Source organism: Squalius cephalus (genome assembly GCF_949319135.1).
Source record: "Squalius cephalus genome assembly, contig: scaffold_109, whole genome shotgun sequence".
NCBI lineage: Eukaryota > Metazoa > Chordata > Actinopteri > Cypriniformes > Leuciscidae > Squalius > Squalius cephalus.
In genome coordinates, this window is record NW_027645806.1 from 19462 (window position 1) to 33219 (window position 13758).

Below are 13758 nucleotides of genomic sequence, written 5' to 3' on the forward strand. Positions count from 1 at the left end.
TGTGGAGGTTCTCCTGGGTCTGTGCGATTGTTCTCCTGTTCCTGTCCTGTTTCTATGACGCTTCATTGAGGATCTTCGTCTCTACGTTGGATCTGCAGTCCGCCCACTGAGTCCCTGCATTGCCGAGCCTGCCCGAGTTGCCTGAGGATTATCTACCACTCCGACCCTGAGTTTCCCTGAGGACCATCTGTTATTCTTCTCCGAGTTCACTTGAGATTATCTGCTATTTCTACAGTCATCCATGTGGATGCTGCCTGTCGAATTGAGTCTCTTGTCTTCTTTTTTTTAACTTTAATAAATACTTATTCACTCGCATCTGAATCCTTGACTATTTTCCAGCGCACCATGACAGAACCATCTGACCGCCTTCTCATGGATTCAGCGAGTGCTCCCGATTTTGAGCAGATGTTCGCCGGAAACCACGCCCGGATGGATCGCCAGGACGAGCAGATCGGAGCTTCGGGACGGGCGATACAGGCTTTGGTAACGCAGGTGTCCGAGCTCACCTCTCAATTCCAACGCCTGAGAGTTCCCACTGCGCCAGCACCGCCCCCACCTGTTCCCCAAGGGAATTTCCATCAGCCAGAGCCGCGCACCCTCGCACCAGAGCCGCGCATTCCAGCACCAGAGAGGTATTCGGGCGAACCCAATCTTTGCAGAACGTTTCTAACCAAGTGCTCTATTTATTTCTCGCTTCAACCTGTGACATTTGCTTCTGAGGATTCGAAGGTAGCCCTGGTGATGACACTACTTTCTGGTCGCGCGGCTCAGTGGGGAACGGCGGTGTGGCAGAACAAACATCAGTGCTGCTCCTCGTTCCAGGCACTCGAGCTAGAGATGACACGGGTATTCGACCGCGCCGTCGCTGGACGCGAGGCGGCCCGCCAACTCGCCGACCTTCGCCAGGACCAACAGTCAGTCTCTGACTATTCCATAGAGTTCCGGACATTGGCGGCCGAGTGCAAATGGAACGAGGAGGCGCAGTGGGACATGTTCCTGAATGGGTTGGCTGACCGCGTTCAGAGGGAGATTTATACTTTGGAGCTGCCAAAGACACTGGATGGACTGATCGAGCTAGCATTACGGGTCGATGCACGTCTTCAACAGAGAGAGAGCCGACCGTACCGGATGCCTGCGGCCGATTTCACCATGAGTTCCAGTGGCCAGAGTATGAACGCGGTCAGCCCCTCTAACGATCCTGAACCCATGCAGGTAGGTCGAGCTCAGCTTTCCCGGGAGGAGAGAGAACACCGCCGCTCGAGGGGTCTATGTCTCTATTGCGGGGAGCCTGGACATTTCATCAACACCTGTCCTTTAAAAGGCCAAGCCCGGCGGTAGGAGGGCGGCTACTGTCGGGCGGGCTCTCCTTGATCGGACCCTCGAGCGCCACTCTCCTTCCGGTTAGACTCCAGTGGGCGGAACACTGCTTCTGCTGCCAAGCGTTGGTGGATTCGGGAGCGGAGGGAAACCTTATGGACTTCTCTCTGGCACGTAAACTTCACCTCCCCATCACTGCTTTAGAGAACACTATCACCATCAACGCACTCAATGGGCAAGAACTTCCGGGCATCACTCACTCCACTGGACTTGTCACACTGATCACCTCGGGGAATCACACTGAAAGGACTTCACTCTACCTCACACAGTCACCCCACGCGCCTATTGTCCTGGGTCACCCGTGGTTGGTGAAGCACGGACCCAGGATAGAGTGGGGTCAAGATTCTGTCTCAGCTTGGAGTGATAACTGTTATGGCTCATGTCTTTCGTCTGCCGTTCCGTCTGTTTCTCGTTCTGTGTTGCAGGAGGAGTCGGTGAATCTGTCTAACGTGCCACCGGAGTACCGCGACCTGAAGGAGGTGTTCAGTAAGTCTCGGGCTGCTTCTCTCCCTCCTCATCGTCCCTATGACTGTGCAATAGATTTACTGCCAGGTACGTCTCCGCCTAAGGGCAAGTTATATTCGCTTTCTGCTCCAGAAAGGGAGGCTATGGAGAAATATATTTCTGATTCTCTGGCTACTGGGTTCATCCGAGAGGTTGCAGGGAGCATCAATCTTCACAAAATTGGATTTACGTAATGCATATCATTTGGTTCGCATCAGGAAGGGGGATGAATGGAAGACCGCGTTCAATACCCCCAGGGGGCACTTTGAATATTTGGTTATGCCGTTCGGGCTTTCCAACTCCCCAGCGGTCTTCCAGGCACTCGTCAATGATGTGTTGAGAGACATGGTAGACCAGTTCATATATGTTTACCTGGATGACATATTGATTTTCTCTTCGTCTCTCCAGGAGCACGTTCAACACGTCAGACGAGTGCTTCAGAGGTTGCTAGAGAATGGGCTTTTTGTCAAGGCGGAGAAATGCGCTTTTCATGCACAGTCTGTTCCTTTCCTAGGGTACATCATTTCGTCTGAGGGAGTACGCATGGATCCTGAGAAGGTTAAGGCTGTGGTAGAGTGGCCAAGTCCAGATTCCCGTAAGGCCCTACAGAGGTTTCTGGGGTTCGCCAACTTCTATCGGTGTTTTATTCGCAACTTCAGCCAACTAGCCGCACCTCTGACCGCCTTGACCTCCCCCAGAACTGCGTTCAGGTGGTCAGACACAGCTGAGGCTGTGTTTGCCAAACTGAAAGGCTGCTTTGTTTCAGCTCCCATCTTGATAGCCCGATTCTTCACGTCAGTTTGTGGTGGAGGTCGACGCATCAGAGGTGGGGGTAGGAGCAGTGCTTTCCCAGCGTTCTCTCACGGACGACAAGATGCATCCCTGCGCGTTTTTGTCTCGTCGTTTATCTCCGGCCGAACGTAACTATGACATTGGTAACAGAGAATTGTTGGCAGTAAAGTTAGCGTTGGAAGAATGGCGTCATTGGTTAGAAGGGTCTGGGGTACCTTTTATCGTCTGGACCGATCATAAGAACCTGGAATATATCAGAACCGCTAAAAGATTGAACTCCAGGCAGGCTCGGTGGGCACTTTTTTTCGGACGTTTTGACTTTTCTCTCTCGTACCGCCCGGGTTCCAAAAACATCAAACCCGATTCTTTGTCGCGTATTTTTGACCGTTCCGAACGCCCGTCTACTCCCGAGTGCATTTTACCCGAGACCCTATTTGTCTCCACACTCACATGGGAGATCGAGTCGAAGGTCAAGACGGCCTTAGAAGGGGTAACGCCTCCGCCCGGTTGCCCACCGAATCGTTTATTTGTGCTGGAGGGATTACGGTCAGACGTTATTCAGTGGGGGCATTGTTCCAACGTAGCTTGCCATCCAGGGGTAAATCGCACCAGTTTTATGGTCAAGCAACGATTCTGGTGGCCACTTAAGGCACGCGACATTCACAGTTTTGTTTTGGCTTGCTCTGTCTGTGCCACTGGTAAGACTTCCAATCGACCCCCAGATGGGTTACTCCAACCGCTGCCTGTCCCTTCGAGACCCTGGTCCCACATTGCGCTAGATTTTATCACCGCCCTCCCACCCTCTCAAGGGTACACGGTAGTTTTGACCGTGGTGGACCGATTCTCGAAGGCGGCTCACTTTATTCCCTTGCCCAAATTACCCTCAGCCAAGGAGACAGCGGTGACCGTTGTAGATCACGTCTTTCGCATACATGGCCTCCCGATAGACGTGGTTTCCGACCGAGGACCCCAATTTGTGTCCAAATTTTGGCGAGAGTTTTGTAGATTACTGGGAGCGACCGTTAGTCTGTCCTCAGGGTTTCACCCCCAGAGCAATGGCCAGACCGAGAGGGCCAAACAGGATTTGGAGAGAGTGTTGCGTTGTTTGGCTGCCAGGAATCCTTCCTCCTGGAGCCAACATATCTCTATGGTGGAGTACGCCCACAATGCATTACCAGTGTCATCCACGGGCCTATCTCCGTTTGAATGTAGTTTAGGTTACCAGCCACCTATTTTTCCCAGTCTGGAATCCGAAGTCGCGGTCCCCTCCGCTCACGCGTTCGTCCAGAGGTGTCACCGCACATGGACCAGAGCCCGTGAGACTCTGCTCCAAGTGGGGGTGCGCACCAAGGCTAAGGCCGATCGCCACCGGTCGAGGCCACCCGTATACGTCGCTGGTCAAAAAGTGTGGCTTTATACTAAGAACATTCCTCTCCGTTCCGTCTCTAATAGGTTAGCTCCTAAATTCATTGGCCCGTTCACTATCACCAAGATTATTAGTCCGGTGACAGTCCGCCTCAACCTTCCTCTTGCGTACAAGAGAATTCATCCCGCCTTTCATGTCTCCAAAATTAAACCCGTCTTTCGATCGCATCTTAATCCGCCTGCTCCGGTTCCCCCCCCGCCGCGACTCGTAGATGGGGAGCCTACTTATTCGGTTAACCGGATCCTGGACTCGAGACGGAGGGGACGCGGATTCCAGTACTTGGTGGACTGGGAAGGTTACGGTCCGGAGGAGAGAAGTTGGGTTCCTGCCAGGGACATTCTGGATCACTCCCTTATCGATGATTACAATCGACAGGTAAGGGGGTCTGGGAACGCCAGGCGGCGTTCCTAGGAGGAGGGGTACTGTCACGGTTCACGGATTCATGACTCTCCCTCGCTATGTGTGTGCGTGTTGAGTGAATGGGCGCGGCTCATCAGATGGCTCGTTATCCACTGATGAGCCGATCAGCGCCAGCTGTTCTGAATGAGGATGTCCTATATATTGTTTGCTCACTCGTCTTGTCTTTGTCAGATGGTTGTGGAGGTTCTCCTGGGTCTGTGCGATTGTTCTCCTGTTCCTGTCCTGTTTCTATGACGCTTCATTGAGGATCTTCGTCTCTACGTTGGATCTGCAGTCCGCCCACTGAGTCCCTGCATTGCCGAGCCTGCCCGAGTTGCCTGAGGATTATCTACCACTCCGACCCTGAGTTTCCCTGAGGACCATCTGTTATTCTTCTCCGAGTTCACTTGAGATTATCTGCTATTTCTACAGTCATTCATGTGGATGCTGCCTGTCGAATTGAGTCTCTTGTCTTCTCTTTTTTGACTTTAATAAATACTTATTCACTCGCATCTGAATCCTTGACTATTTTCCAGCGCACCATGACATGAACATCTCCACTGAAGATAGGGGCGATTAAAGCAGAATAATATTGCATTTTCATTTTTTATGGGAGGGGCGCAAATCACAAATGAGTGATTATGGGCTAGGTTGATGTGGGCCCTTAAGAGCAACATACCATAAAAATTTCTTCATCCTCGGTGCCACGGTTCAGGTAGTTATTTAGGAAAACTGCATTTTTTGGGGTTTGGGGGGGCCCAGCGCGGGGGGGGAGTGGCCCCCGGGGACCAAACGAAATTTTTCCGTAGAAGTCTAGTGGGGCTACATGCCCACCAAATTTCATGTTCCCCGGTGTTTCGGTGTCCCTGGTATCGTTGACGAAAAATGTACGGGGGCCCCAGCGCGGGGGGGGAAGTGGCCCCCGGGGACCAAACGAAATTTTTCCGTAAAAGTCTAGTAGACCAACATACCATAAAAATTTCTTCATCCTCGGTGCCACGGTTCAGGTAGTTATTTAGGAAAAACTGCATTTTTTTGGGTTTGGGGGGGCCCAGCGCGGGGGGGGAGTGGCCCCCGGGGACCAAACGAAATTTTTCCTTAGAAGTCTAGTGGGGCTACATGCCCACCAAATTTCATGTTCCCCGGTGCTTCGGTGTCCCTGGTATCGTTGACGAAAAATTCAGTAAGGTGACGGGGAAAAAAAAAAAAACCTTTGACAATCCCTATATGACCGCTTTCGCTAGCTACGCTAGCGGCGGTCATAATAAATATATATATATATTGTAACAGTTCCAGAGTGTTTTCACTGTTACTGGCTGACTATAGCTGTTTTGCAATTATCTTCCTGTAGGGATGGGGAAATGAAGCCTCATGAATCACTGAGGCTTTCCCCTAACTGTTCCGGGAAAAGATTCAAAGCTTCGAGAGTGTCGAGAACAGCGCCGAGAACAGCGCCATCTGGTGCTATTTAAAATAAAGCAGCCAGAAGCCTGTGTTAGAAGCTCTGGCAGATGAAGCAACCACAACACACTCCATAGTTTCAATGTTATGTGTACAAATAAAAGCCTTACATGTTTGTGTTTGATTTGTTCATTAACCTGTTAACCGTTGCCAGAGCGCGGGCGCACTGAAGCGTTTTTTTTTATAAATAGTTCAAAGTTACTATCAGATTTAATGTTATACCTTGACAAACTATACATCATTACAAAGATATAAGACTCAAGTTTCAAAATTTGACCACTATTGTATTCTGAGAAACTTATAGCGACAGTTATTTCTTAATTTGTGTCAGGAGTTATGAAATGAAAAAATGAGTCGATACCTTTGATATGAATTATGCGCGTCAGCCGCTTTCATTCATAAAAAAACTCCCGTGCCGTCGTCATGACAGCGATACACAAAACAACGTCCTTCCGGGCTTTTAGCTAAAAAATGTGCAGATTTGGAGAAATATTGATATATTCTCATAGGTTTACATCAGATTTCTATAGACAGGAATAATATTTATTGAATTTATACCCAAATGCGTCGATGTAATCATTATGAGCGTTTGTATACTCTGTTAATGCGTTTTCAATTCATACCAATAGCCTGAGGGCGCCCTCGCCGCCCTGTGCACAGTATTAGAACATGAAGAAGTGCCATAATCATGTGACAAACCAGGAAGCCTCGAACACACACACAGCTAACAAGAGATCGCGCTGTAACTATGGCTGTAACATGGAGATACAGTCGTTTTGAAGACAATAAACATGTTTGCTATGATATTTGAGTTACCTGTGTTTTTCAATCCATGCCAGGTATTTCCATAATAATAGATTATATTTATAATGTAATGCTAATCTATATAGATTATCATTGTGCAGAACAGTATACAATAGTATATTTTCTGTCTGATTTTTTTATCTGAAGCCAAATTAGATCACAGAAAATTATTTAAAATACTCGATTTGCTTTATAAAGTAAGTTTATAAGCACAAACATGGTTTTAATCTCATAAATTGTCGTGTATTGATGGTGTGCTAAGCTAACATGCTAGCTAGCCCTAGGTGCACCTGCCACCTAGAAGTTATATTTTTATTATTTTTTGAATGCTTACTGAAATGTTTCTTTATTCAAGAAATGCATTTAAAACAGTTTAGAATGTAAGGTTGAACTTTGAGAAAATAAATTAGTGACTGAAACCATATGAATAGCATGTGAATAGCCAGTCGTTAGTAACTAATGCAGACAAAAGAAATGCATATTTAGAGCCATAACCAGGCTGGAGAGGTGTGAATGTGTGCAGGGGGAGACTGAGACTGAATGGGGCTCGTTTGCACCACAAAACAATAAAGACAATATACTGCATAGATGGTAAGAAGATGACACTAAATATCAGTAGCATTTTAGCATCAAATCAAAATAAAGTCACATGACATGGTCTTGAAAAACATTTCACTAAATACAGAGTTTTGGACTTATTATCTTAAGATTTTAAACATAAAATGTTTAGACATGTGGCATTAGCTGTAGTGCATTTCTAGATTGCTCCAGGGCCAACTTCAATTTTATTTTCATGAGGATGTTTCATAAAAAATAATTTCTAATAACTTTACAAAACTTTGAAGCTATTTATAACAATTTTTGTCATTATGACAATAATTAATTCTACATTACAATAAACTGCCAGGTGTCAGCTTTCAAATGAGATCATACTTGTGCTTTTAGTACAAAGGGTTCATGAACTGTATCTGTTTCAGTTTGGGTATGTCATTTCTTGGGATTTTTCAAAAGTGGGGTTGCAGCTTAACAGGTTAAATAAATTCATTTTCTCATTAAAGTGTGACAATAAAATATAATAGCTTATATGATTCAATAAGATTTAATGTCTCTAAATGTCTACACACACAATGAATAAGGACATTGTCTGATAGGATCATCTGTTATTAAATGTCAATATCAATAATTGTACATATCAACCAGATTGAGCTGAGGCAACAATGACTCGTTAAATACGATCTGAAGTTCGAGCCTTCTGACACCCAAAGCGAAACACGCACTTGACTTGACAGAAAGTGAGGCTTCGTTTGTCATTGATCACGTGCCTCTAGTAAACCAATACACGCCTCGATACGGGGCTTCACTACAAATTGTGTCGCTTATGTGATACGCGCATCGAAGCTTCAGTGTCATATGTAACATCACTATCTTCCTGGTCACAAGGGGGCGACGCCCTCAGGTAAGGGGCTTAGAATACCCATATAAAGAAGAATGAGTGATTTGAGCTACATTAACTGCAGTGTTCCAGTCCACTTTTATGCTGTGTTCCAGTCCAAAATTGTCATGCCCTTCACTCGCTAACTTCCCTCCGTCTCGTTCACTCGGATGTACGTCATTGCTTACATTGCTTTCCTCTACTGGCGGAAACTGCAATGGAATGAATTGGAACGTCCTAAACCCTTGATCACTTGGAATCAGCTTTGGAGTTTTTTTTTTTTCTTTAAGAATTTGTTTAATGCAGTTTATATGTGTGGTTGGGTTGTTAAAAAAAAAAGTATATATATATTTATATATGTATAAAATTAGTATATCATAGAGTTGCCTGTTGTGGTGGTGATTAGACGAGATCTGTGGTGACGTCACAATCGTAATGCATGTTTGGACATATAGGTGCTTGAAGTGTACATATATGAAGCAGACTCGCTCCCTCGGTTAAAATCAAGGGAACGAGGGTCTGTCCATATAAACTTCCCTCGTCCACTTCACGAAGTGGAACGCACTTCAAAATGGCGGCAGGGATTCCCCCGAGGGAAGGTCGCAAGTGCATGTCTAAAAGTGGACTGGAGCGCAGCCTTGAACGCAGCCCTAGCATGTGGTGGCTCAACTTGGAGATGGCTCACTCTTGTAAATAAAGAGTTTTGAGTTGAGGCTCAACTTTTATGCCTCTTGTAGTTACTAATTGAGGAACAGTGTGTTTGCAATGCTCAATGTAGACCATATATATTTCCTCAATGGTGTTTGTTTGGTGTACTACCCGGAATCATTGTATTCAACATGGACTCAACCCCACCCAAATTTCTTCGGTTGGATTATATTTGTTCTTTTTCAACTTTGCCATTGAGGACTACAATTTTTGTCTGAGTGAGTTTTTGCTGTGATGAGACTGTGGTCGCAATTGAACTAACTTTGAGCTGAACTATTGTGCACTGACAATCAGATTGATCATCGCTGGATTACAGGTTCATTATGTCCATTACACACACTATCTATTTTATTTATATGATTATTTTTGGCCATCCATGTTATTTGTAGAAATATATTGTTGTTAAAGATGTTTACTAATGTATATGTGTGATTATGTTTGATGGATGGATGGTTTCGTATTTGTAATATTATTTGGTATTTTGTACAGTAAATTCCATGTGGTGGGGTATATGTTCTGTATATTGTATTGTGTTTAAGGTTTATATGGGTATTTTGGGGGTTTTATTGTTTGTATTTTAGATGCATTGACATTTAACTTTATTTGTCCTATGCTGAAAGTTATTTTTCCAGTGTTTTAGTAAGTTTGAGAACCCTCTGATTTAAGGTTAATTGTATGTATTTTTTGTTTTATAATTTTGTATGCATTGCTATTTTGATGTTGATTGGTAACTAACACAGTTATATTTCCTTGTGGAAAGCTGTTGCAGTTTTGTGATGTTTGTGGAGATGTTGCTGTTTGCAGATAAAGAGCCTAATAAAAACGAAAGCTTCACTGCTGTGACGCAACTACGATCTTGGTGTCCTCCTCATTCATCCATCACATAAACACAGTGACGTAGAGGGTTACATTCATGTATACCTGTTGTTTTCGGAAAATATACAAGCAGTTTAACAATGTGTCTCGGTTTCAACACTGTCAGTTCTTACTGGTCTATTCCAAACATCCCACCTCTCCCTTAAATTCAGGGATTCTCACGAATCCTTAATCCCTCCCTATTCTAGCTTGAACGATGGCTGAAACTCTGTATTAATAGCACTTCTCATGTTTATTCCCTCTTTGGATGACTTACTTCGCTTGAATTCCTCAGTCACTTTGGATAAAAGCATCTGCTAAATGAAAAATGTAAACGTAAAAAAAAAAAGAGATTTGAAACAAGGAGCATTAAGATATTTCTTAATGCTGTCTTTGAGCTGGCTTAATTGAGTCTTTATTTTCTGAGTTGACAGATTAAAACAGCATTTGTTGTCTCTTTCTCAGCATAATATGAATCCAAAATCCCTTTCAATATTTCACTCTCATCAAACAGGGGAAATACATTCAAATACAATATGATCTGTAGCAGAAACTGTTCCAAAACTGTATTTCATTGCATATGTTTACTGATACTGATCATTACTGATGAAAAGCCAAACAACCAGCAGCTTAACACTTTTTCTAATAAAATTCATCCTTGTTATTTAACATTTGACAAATTAACATGTACAGCATGTCTTTTCACAGATATCATCAAATGATAAGGTTGAGTCCAATTTAATGAAGTTTCTTCAGACTTATTGGAGTCAAAGTCATCGTTTCTGGTCAAGATCAGTCTTTCCCCACCACCTGCCTCGTTCTTTCCAGAAGGGATCCGGTTCATATTCAGCTGCAGAAAGCGGACTTTGAATGATGCTGTCTATGGCTCTGGCAGCAAGGGACGCACACAGCTGACCTTATTGTCTAAGTTCCCATAGTTGGAAACTTGATTACTAGAGAAAGCAATAAACTGGGAACCCTGACGATTGATGCCGTCGTACAGAATCCAGACTCCACTTATCACTTTGTGGGAAGAAGCTTTGTCATTGAAACCAATGCTTTGAAGATTGACTTCGTTGCGTATGGTCATGCTTCTTCCTTGATAGTTAATGTTGGCAAACAGCTGGATTTCAGGGTTGCCCAGGTAATCTGTGATCCTCTTGAGGGAAGAAAACTGGTCTTTGTCTAGTGCAAGAGTAGCGTACTCTCCTGCCTCAAACACCCGCTGCTTTCCAGCAAAATTCTTGTAATAATACGCCACCCATGGATTGCCAATGACTTTTATGGAGGCGATGTCATTGTTGAAGGTCTTCTCTTCTAAGTCGTGGATATCTAGGTTGAATTCAGCTGATCTGCCCACGAAGGCTTCTCTGCTATAAACAATGATCCTGTTCATTTTGAATGATGACTCGAGGAGAGAGAGGCTGGAGAAGGCAAGCGTTTCTGAAGCAGATTCCTGTGGTTCTGCTGGGAACAGTGACTTACTTGGTGTAAAGAGCTGCCTTTTAAAGCACAAAAACACCAAAGTGGGCGTTGACTGGGTCATGACAGGACATGTAGCTGTGGAAGCTGCCAAATCTCAAACTTCTGCACAGTATCTACAGACATGTAACCTGTACATTTAAAAAATTTCTACGAGTTGTATGTTACGTATGCTCCTGACTGGAAAAAAAACAAAAACAAAAAAAAAACATTGTATTGTGCTCACTTTGACTGCTACTTAGCTCTCAGATACAAGTTGCTACTGATAATGGCCGACTTTTAAATAATGTTAATTGACTCACTTCACTAAATTCTTTAAATAATAAGATGCATCTTAAAGGGTAAATAAACCCTGAAACAACTTCTTTTTTTAGTTAATGATCTGTAAGACTGGGGCTTTATTAGTGCTGTTCATTGATTAGAGTCAATGTTTTGACATGTGGGTATAAAGTGTTTTAATTCTACAATATATGGTGTAAAAACATCTGAGTGCTGCCCTCTTCAGGTTGAACGGTGGCTACTGCAGTTGAATTTTCCTATTGGAAGTAGTGGTGCCGTGTGACGTACAGTACAGTTGGTACTCAACCACAATAATACTTTTACCACTGCCATTCCCCCACGGCGGCAAATTGGGATGTGTATTTGCTGCCCTTTACCGCTAAGTGGCGCTGTAATCACAGACTTTGAAAAGTGTCCGTTTATTCTCTCTATGACGTAATCTGCCGCGGCTCATTGAGAGCTGAGGTCGCAGATAAATTCAAGTTAAACACTTGAGTATACTATAATAGCCTACTTGTCTTTTACTTCGTGTTATTTTAATTTGTTAGTAGATTTAATAACTGAAACATAACAGTGAAATAAATTCAAATAAATGGTCATAAAATTCAAACATGGTCAGGACTTGCTAACCAATGTTAGTCGGCAGCATTTGTGTTTTAGGATTAATTAAGAATTAAATAGGCTTAAAGATACAATATGTAAGATTTTGTAATAAAATATACAAAAATCACTTGCACAGTGTGATATATTTCATGCAGTTGTGTACTTGCAATATCCCAAAAGTTCACAAAGATTTTAAATTTCAGAGAAATTCCCATTTTAATAATGGTCCGTCCCGGAAAAAAAATTGCTTTCAAGGCAGTACTCGGTAGTAACATCGACAGTATGGGTAGTAGGCCTACGGCCATAGTAACTACGGTGACAGATGTGGACAACTGCGTAGTGTGTAACGTCTGTCTGCACGCTGTTGTTGTTTCGTTCAAACAATATGGACCATGGCAAGCAGACTTTGGGGAAAAAAAGGAGAACTAAAACGAGGATCATTATCAGCGTGGCATTTTCGAGACACCGAGAGCTCCACGTCCGTGACAAACTTCGACTTGACAGAGCTCTAACTGTCATGATCCTGGTTTCTTTCTCTTTCTCTCTTTCTCCCTCTCCTGGCCACACGCATATTTACACCCTTTCACGCACACACATCCTCTTCATCATCCCATTCAGCTGTTACTCGTTACCTCATCTCCACACACTCTCTCTCCCCACCTGTTTCCCACTCTCTCTGATTAGACTCTCTATTTCTTGGCTTTCCTTTCCTTTGTTCTTTGTCAGATTACCTCATGATACGTACCTGTTCGCTTGCTATCCAGCGCTGTTCTACCTGTCGTGTCGTGTCGTGTCGTGTCGTGTCGTGTCGTGTCGTGTCCTGTGTGGTGCATCATCTGACTAACTGCATTATTGCCTCATCTCTGCTCTGCCATCTCCAGCTACGTGAGTGGTCTACTGTTTGGCGTTCCCGTGGTCTCTGTGACACATCCTCTCTCTCTACCTCCGGGGATTCCCGAGATCCGGCCCTGTCCGAGTTTTCCGTTACTGTTCTTCAAAGAGACTTTCTGTTCCTATTTGACTGAGAGATTCATCTATTGAGTTTGATGCTGAATGACTTTGGATTTCACGCAAAGAGACTTTCTGTTTGATTCATATGCCTGACGGCCACCTGTGTTATTTATCAGAACTGTTTTCTCACCCATTAAACTTTGCAAACTGCCTTCTGCTTTTGGGTCCTCTCTCCTTCCACGTGACAGAATAATCTGACCAGTATGGACCCAGCGAAGGAGATTCCTCTTCAGTCTGCGCTCGAGCTCCAGGGAGCAATGCTGGGCCGTCATGAGGAAGAGCTGGCCGTCACTCGCAATGCCATGGATTCCCTTGCAGCTCGTATGACTGAGATTTCGCAACAGCTCCATCTCATCCATGTTGAGTCTTCCTCTTCCAGAGCTTCCACAGTCCCAGAGCCTAGGGTCAACAACCCGCCGTGTTATTCCGGTGAGCCCAAAGAGTGTCGATCATTTTTGACCCAGTGCGAGGTTGTCTTTTCACTACAGTCATCCACCTATGCCAGCGACCGTTCTCGCATCGCTTTCGTCATCTCCCTGCTGTCTGGCCGTGCGCGAGAGTGGGGAACCGCTGTGTGGAATTCGGACGCTGACTGTCTTTCTCGTTACACCCTCTTCAAGGAAGA

At 44.6% G+C, this 13758-nt stretch overlaps 1 protein-coding gene across 1 annotated transcript; it reads right to left on the reverse strand.

The window, feature by feature from the left end:
• Positions 1-10638: 10638 nt before the first annotated feature.
• On the reverse strand, positions 10639-11154 carry LOC307154224 (epidermal differentiation-specific protein-like; the record flags this gene model as incomplete). The annotated part of the gene is made up of 1 exon (XM_079898988.1): positions 10639-11154. The coding sequence occupies one exon, from the start codon at positions 11152-11154 to the stop codon at positions 10639-10641; it is 516 nt and encodes a 171-aa protein (XP_079755114.1).
• Between the last annotated feature and the right edge of the window lie 2604 nt (positions 11155-13758).